At 32.8% G+C, this 6,625-nt stretch overlaps 1 protein-coding gene across 2 annotated transcripts; it reads left to right on the top strand.

Moving 5' to 3' along the window:
* The first annotated feature begins 622 nt into the window (after nt 1-622).
* On the top strand, nt 623-3,926 carry LOC121752900 (nucleotide-sugar uncharacterized transporter 1-like). 2 transcript variants are annotated; one of them, XM_042147992.1, is made up of 8 exons: nt 625-752; nt 826-932; nt 1,854-2,005; nt 2,107-2,315; nt 2,390-2,483; nt 2,686-2,852; nt 2,940-3,110; nt 3,285-3,926. In XM_042147992.1, coding segments are annotated over exons 1-8 (1,185 nt in total). In that variant the 5' UTR covers nt 625-750; the 3' UTR covers nt 3,568-3,926. The 2 variants fall into 2 exon arrangements, with proteins under 2 accessions (XP_042003927.1, XP_042003926.1); XM_042147993.1 differs by having other exon boundaries at nt 623-932.
* Nucleotides 3,927-6,625: the final 2,699 nt, after the last annotated feature.

Raw genomic sequence — 6,625 nt, 5'->3', positions numbered from 1 at the left:
TCTTATCTATTCTTTTCATGTTTATCGAGTAACGATAATATTAATAATAATTTTTAAGAAATGATAGCCTGGAATACTTTAATGATAGTTTGAATTATGTGACGATACATACTGGACTTAGAAATAAGTGCTACTATATGCAAATACAATTGTCATGTGACAACTTTTTAGTTTAAGGTTGTCTGTATCCTATTATGTATATATCAAGAAATTCGAACCGTGTACTCCATCCGTTTCTTAATAGTTGAGGCAAAACTTTTCGGCACGGAGTTTTAGAAATGAATGTTGGGTGTGTTAAATAAATAGATAATAAAAAGTAAGAGAGAGGAAAAGGTTGAGAGAATAAAGTATAAAGTGAATAAAGTAAGAGAAAATAAAGTAAGAGTAGAGAAAAAAGTTACCTTATATAGAAATGACTCAACTATGAAGAAACTTTCCGAAATGAAAAAATGACTCAACTATAAAGAAACGGAGGGAGTATTATTTTCGAAATATTCTTCAGATCTACTATAAGTCTCAAAAAAGATTGAATTTCATTGAACTCCAAAATAAAAAAATTAATAATTTTGTCATTACTATATTCTGAAATAATGAAAAGCGGCCCCCTTCCCTTGAATTTAGGCTCATAGTATTTTAGAAGATACTTCCAATTCCAAACGGTCTCTCAATCTCGCCGCAAAATTCTCTCAATCTCTAAATCTGCAGATACGAAGTTTCGATGTCATTGTTGATATTCATCTGTGAAATGAAATGTATGTTTTCTTCAGTCTAGTAGAGTGAGTGAAGTGGAGTTTTGCCCATAAACAAAATCACCCCCTTTTCTAGGAAATGCACAACAATTAGCGGCCGCAGTGGAAAGATGTTGGGATTTTTGCTCAGGAAAGATGTCAGGAAGATTCTCAAGCGCAAGGATAGTGACGCCGGTGAAAAAGGTGTGTGTGCTGTGAATTTAATCTTCGTCTATGGAGTGTAATTGCGAATGCTATTATAGTCTTTGGAAGTAATGCGAGTTTGATTTGATTATCTGCTAATTAGTTGCCAAGATTGGATTTTTATCATTTCAATTCGCGGAATGTCTGAACATCACAGTAATTTATTTGTAAAGAGCTTTGGAATTTGAAAATTAGTAGCAATTGGATTGGTGTTGATGAGCAAGGAGCTGAAATCATACCATTCCCGCAGATTTTGATCTGAAAACTGGATTGAAGAAATACCGAATTTATTAGTTAGTTTTCGAAAAATTGAATTCACTTTAGTTCTGCTTTTTCTCGGGGGAACTAATTTCACATTCTACAGCTGAAAATGTTATTATTCAAGGGCTCTGATCAGAAATTTGATTTGAGCACTGCAGCAGAGACGTTTCGTTTTGAGCACTCGATTTGGAAAAATGATAACAAATAGTTAAAGTGGAAAGAGAGTAAAGTAAGAGAGATAATAATGTAGAGGAGTGCTTAAAAGTTGAAGAAGTGGAATTCTCTACATTATTATCTCTCTTACTTTATAATTTGTGATAGTTGATACTGTTAACTCGGGTGTTTAGCTCGTTATGTTTGAGTTGGCCTCGGTGAAATTGAAAAGGTTCTGCAGTTCTCTTGTTGAAGAGTGTGAGAGCATCTACAGCCACTTGGCCTAAGCCTAATGACCAAATTCTTGATATTTGAATCTTGATAGGCTTAAGAATTTTGAGATCTCTGGTAATTGTAATGTAAACATTTGTCTTTGTATAGCAGATATGTAAATATATGAACTTAAATTCTCATTTTTCATTGTAACCTGCTTGTTTTTACCAAGATACGTCGTTCCTATTAATGTATTATAGGTTGTTCTTATATCTTTGTCATGTATTCTTTTAGGTAGAGCACTGGAGGAATTACGAGCATCTATGTTTAGCAGATTCCGGTCAGTCAGTGGGTCCAAGCGGCAACGGCAATCTCTCTGGGCACCCACTATTGCCCTGACATTCAATTTTTTGGTTTCTGTTAGTATTATCTTGATGAACAAACTGGTACAAACACTCACCTCTGTTACTACTTCTCTAGCTGTATCAGTATCAGTATCAGTATCACGTCTTTAATAATTTAAGCTTGAATTTGTTTGTTATTTCAGGTACTCGTCAACACTGGGTTTAATTATCCTATATTCTTGACTTTTATTCACTATGTCTGTAGTTGGTTGATAATGGCAATTCTAAAAGCTCTTTCGATTCTCTCACTATCCCCTCCTTCAAAGTCAGCAAAATATTCTACTTTGATGTCTCTTGGTATAGTTATGTCGCTATCCACTGGTCTTGCAAATGTTAGCTTGAAATATAACAGGTGAGATAATACTCTCCCAGTTACTTTTTCTTGTCCACACCATCGTTATATTTTCTGCTGACGTATTTTTCCAGTGTCGGATTTTATCAGATGGCGAAGATTGCAGTGACGCCGGCTATTGTTCTGGCTGAGTTTATCTTGTTCAGGAAAAGAATTTCTAGGAAAAAGGTGACTCTCTATCAGCCAATATATTATCTCATAATTTGATTTAGCGGATGTTATCTAGCTTCCTCTCACTAATTAAGTTGCGGTATTGTCTTCTAAAAGCAGAACTTGCTTCTACATTATCTATTTGGTCCTATCTTTGGGTACATATAAATTCTTCTCATCTTATAGATTCATTTTGTTTTTTTTTTTTTTCTGTTTCTAGGTGTTTGCACTTACTATAGTATCAGTTGGTGTTGCTGTAGCTACGGTAACTGATCTTCAGTTTCATTTTTTCGGTGCTTGCATAGCCTTAGCGTGGATCGTACCAAGTGCAGTAAATAAAATATTATGGTCTAATCTTCAACAACAAGATAACTGGAACGCCCTGGCGTAAGTGATGCGTTCAATTTCAACTAACTATTCATTACCACAAAGATTAGAGATTGATATTTTCTTTCGCGCCTGCCCTTCTGACAGGCTAATGTGGAAGACAACGCCCATTACGTTGTTCTTCCTGGTGATGTTAATGCCGTCACTAGACCCTCCAGGCGTGCTGTCGTTCAATTGGAACCGCTCTAACTGTGCCACCATTGGTGGTTCTGCTATTCTTGGTTTCTTGCTTCAGTGGTCCGGTGCTCTAGCTCTTGGGTAAGTATAGCTTGTGCTGATAGCGAAATCGTTGGGTTTTCCCTTACAAAATATATTTCCAATGAAATCCATCAAATCACGACTTAACTTCTCTAGTGATAGGATGTGATAAATTCACGTTCTTAACAGTCGAGGGAAACCATGTTTCTGAAACGAGTCTTCGTTTTGTAATAGGGCGACTTCTGCAACCACACACGCTGTTCTTGGGCAGTTCAAGACATGTGTGATTCTATTGGGCGGCTTTGTTCTCTTTGGTTCTAATCCTGGATCGATGAGCATCTGTGGAGCCGCAACTGCTCTCATTGGCATGTCCTTGTACACATATCTCAACTTGATGTCGCGACAGCAGTCCACATTGCCATTGTCGAAATCTAAGCTAAGCAAAGAGAGCAGTGACATCCATCACGAATTGGTGGAGAACTCCCCTAATCTGCAGCTGGTAGAGCAGAGACCATAACTCGTCCGTGGATTTGCCTCATTGTAACTCTGCCTTTCGACTTCCAATTTTAAGTCTCGTTTCTCACTCCCGTGGCCCTGTCATTTCGTGGTGCTACACCGTTCATGAATCTGACGATTGCCCGTCTCTTGTATTTGTAAGAGTGCTTCAGCTGATCTCTGTATATTGCTTGCAGTTTTGAGGTCCTCTATTAAGAAACCTTAACTATGTAATGGCTCCTCCCTCCTTGTTCATCATGTCCTTTTTTTCCTTAATATTTGTTTATTGTTTATGTAATAGAAAATAGAAATAGATCTAGATGTTCCTGAACACGCTCAGTCTGAATGATACTATTTTCATTTTTCTTTATTTTCAAATTATTTCATGTGTTTGTTTTATTTACATGAAATATAAATTTAAACTAGGTATAACTGGAGTGCAATGTATAACGCGTATACAAACCTTTTATTTAATTATTTTATACAACCTCCATCCCATAAAAATTTGCAATTTATTTTTTATTTTGGGTTTTCCATAAAAATAATTCATATCTTGGTAACTTATTTCTCTTTAATGAACTTAGTTTTTCACTAACAATACTTAGTTATATTTTCTTTTTCTCTCTTTTATTTTATCAATTATGTATTAAAACTTGTATTGTCCCCGCTGTCCATAAATATTTTATGCGACTAAGGGAGTATTGTAATTCCATGGCCACATAGTTGGAGAAAGACTAAACTACCTCTATATCAATAATTAAAAAATAATCTATTCATAATGCAAATATATAGATAGTCTATAATGTAATCTCTGAAAATCATATTTGTGTCTATTAATATTTTTTGTATTATATCGTTTGTTATTTTGCAGTATACGTGTTACAAGATATATGTAAACATATTTTTTATTTTATTTTCTTTTATTTTATTCACTATTCACTATTCACTATTCACACTATTATTAATCTTCATATTTAAAATAAATGTCTCAATGGAAGTAATTGAGAGTGTTTTTTATTTATAATTGTGTTTTAAGATAGGCTGAGATATTTTCGCTCTTTCATTTCTATAGGTAGAACGTCTACTTTCGCTATTTCATTTCAGTAGGTAAAAAGTCTACTTTCAAATGATGTGCCATGTCTATTCAGTCAAACTTTTGACTCTTCACTTATTCATAGTGTTTATATTCCCTCCGTCTCACAATAAAAGTTACATTTTTATCATTTCAATCCGTCCCATAATAAAAGCTATATTTCATTTTTACCGTAAATGATAAATAGGTTTCTTATTCCACTAACTCATTTCACTCGAATTCTATTGTAAAACTAATACTCCCTCCGTATTTTAAAAATAACAACTCTTTCCATTTTAGTCTGTTCCTTAAAAATAACAACTTTCAAACTTTCTATTTTAGAAAATCGTTACACCCCTATACATCAATTTATTTACCACTTATACCACTAATAAAGTGGACCCCATAATCCACTAACATTATTTTTTCTCTCCCTCCCTCTTACTTTACCACTTTTTTCTCTCCCTCTCTTTTACTTTACCAATTTTTCTCTTACTCTCTCTTATTTTACTAAATTCTGCATTAAAACTCGTGGCGTTTCAAATGTTTCTATTTTTAAAAAATAGAGGGAGTATAAAAAAGTGGATCTCATATTCTACTAACTTTTTCAACCCACTATTATTTACATTTCCTAAAACACATGATCACACCAAATGTGACTTCTATTGTGGGACAGAAGGAGTATCTTTCTCTTCCCCTCAAGTCATGTCATATTCTCCTTGTCTACTATTTAAATACACGTTTTGAGTCGACATGAATTTTGAGAAATTGTTTAATTTTAAAAAAGAAATGAGTAAAAAAGTTAACGGCGTGAAAATCCTGTGAGCATTAATTTTATAATATAATGTGAATGTCACGAGTGAGTTGAATATTGAGTTCACTTACTAAAAATGTGAAAAAAGGTAAATGCATCTTTAAATAATAGATAGTGAAATGGGAAGACATGACAGACATTCGCAGACTGAGAGAGTATTTGATAGGGACCTGATATTTTATTTTATTTTGGAAGGGAGCTAATATTCTTTTCGTATAATTAGTTAGCTTATTTTTTGTTTTATTATTTAGTTATTATGTTTTGATTTACTTTCCTTAGTGGTTAGGATTTTATTTGCTTTCATAGTTTATAGAGATCTTTTTGTATCCCATATATTATAAATATGTGTGGAGTCTTTTATTATTATTTAGCAGAATAAATTAAATTAATATTTATCATTCTCTCCCTACAGTTCTCCCTTTTGAAGAAAGGGATTTCTCTCCAATCTCTCTCAATTCACGCCTTTTTCACTCAAACAACTCCTTTGATAGGCAAAAGCCTATCAGTACTCTTTATATTCTATATTGAATTATCCTACTTTATTTAAGTCATTTCACTCCCTTTGTTCAGCATCCTATTGAATTCACACGTATTTTAAAAAATCTAAAAAATAAATATATAAAATAGCAAAATATGTAACCCATTTTCATTTATTAATATTATAATAAAATACTTACATTTTTTTTTAGTAAAAGACAATTAGGACTCCATTTTAGCTAAAGCCAAATATTTAATTTCTTATATTTTGTTCTCTTTATTTACCCTATTTTATTCTCTCCATTTACTTAAATAATATTATTTTTAAAATTCAGTATCATAAAAAATCAACCATATTTATGCAATAAAAATGAAAAAGTATGATTTTCTTTATTTTAAAGTCTAAATTGATCTGTTATATTTGTTCTAAAAAAATTATTAGTCATACAATAAAACAAATGTGACCGTCACTAGCGAGTAGTGGCATCTTGTAGTTAATGTCATGCAAATAAACACTTACTACATTAAATTTTATTTTTTATAAATATCATAGAGACATAAATTTGTGGATAAGCTCTACTAGTCCGTTCCGTTCGACACGTGAAGCCAGAAAGTAAAGAAAAAAGAAGATGAAAATATATTATCCACAAAAAAAGCAGAAATCTGAGAAATCGAAATTGAATGGAATGACGAAAAGAGAGAGAATAGCAGTAATCG

Source organism: Salvia splendens, chromosome 10 (genome assembly GCF_004379255.2).
Source record: "Salvia splendens isolate huo1 chromosome 10, SspV2, whole genome shotgun sequence".
NCBI lineage: Eukaryota > Viridiplantae > Streptophyta > Magnoliopsida > Lamiales > Lamiaceae > Salvia > Salvia splendens.
Note: the sequence above shows the minus strand (reverse complement) of the source record. Positions and strands in the feature narration are given on the sequence as shown.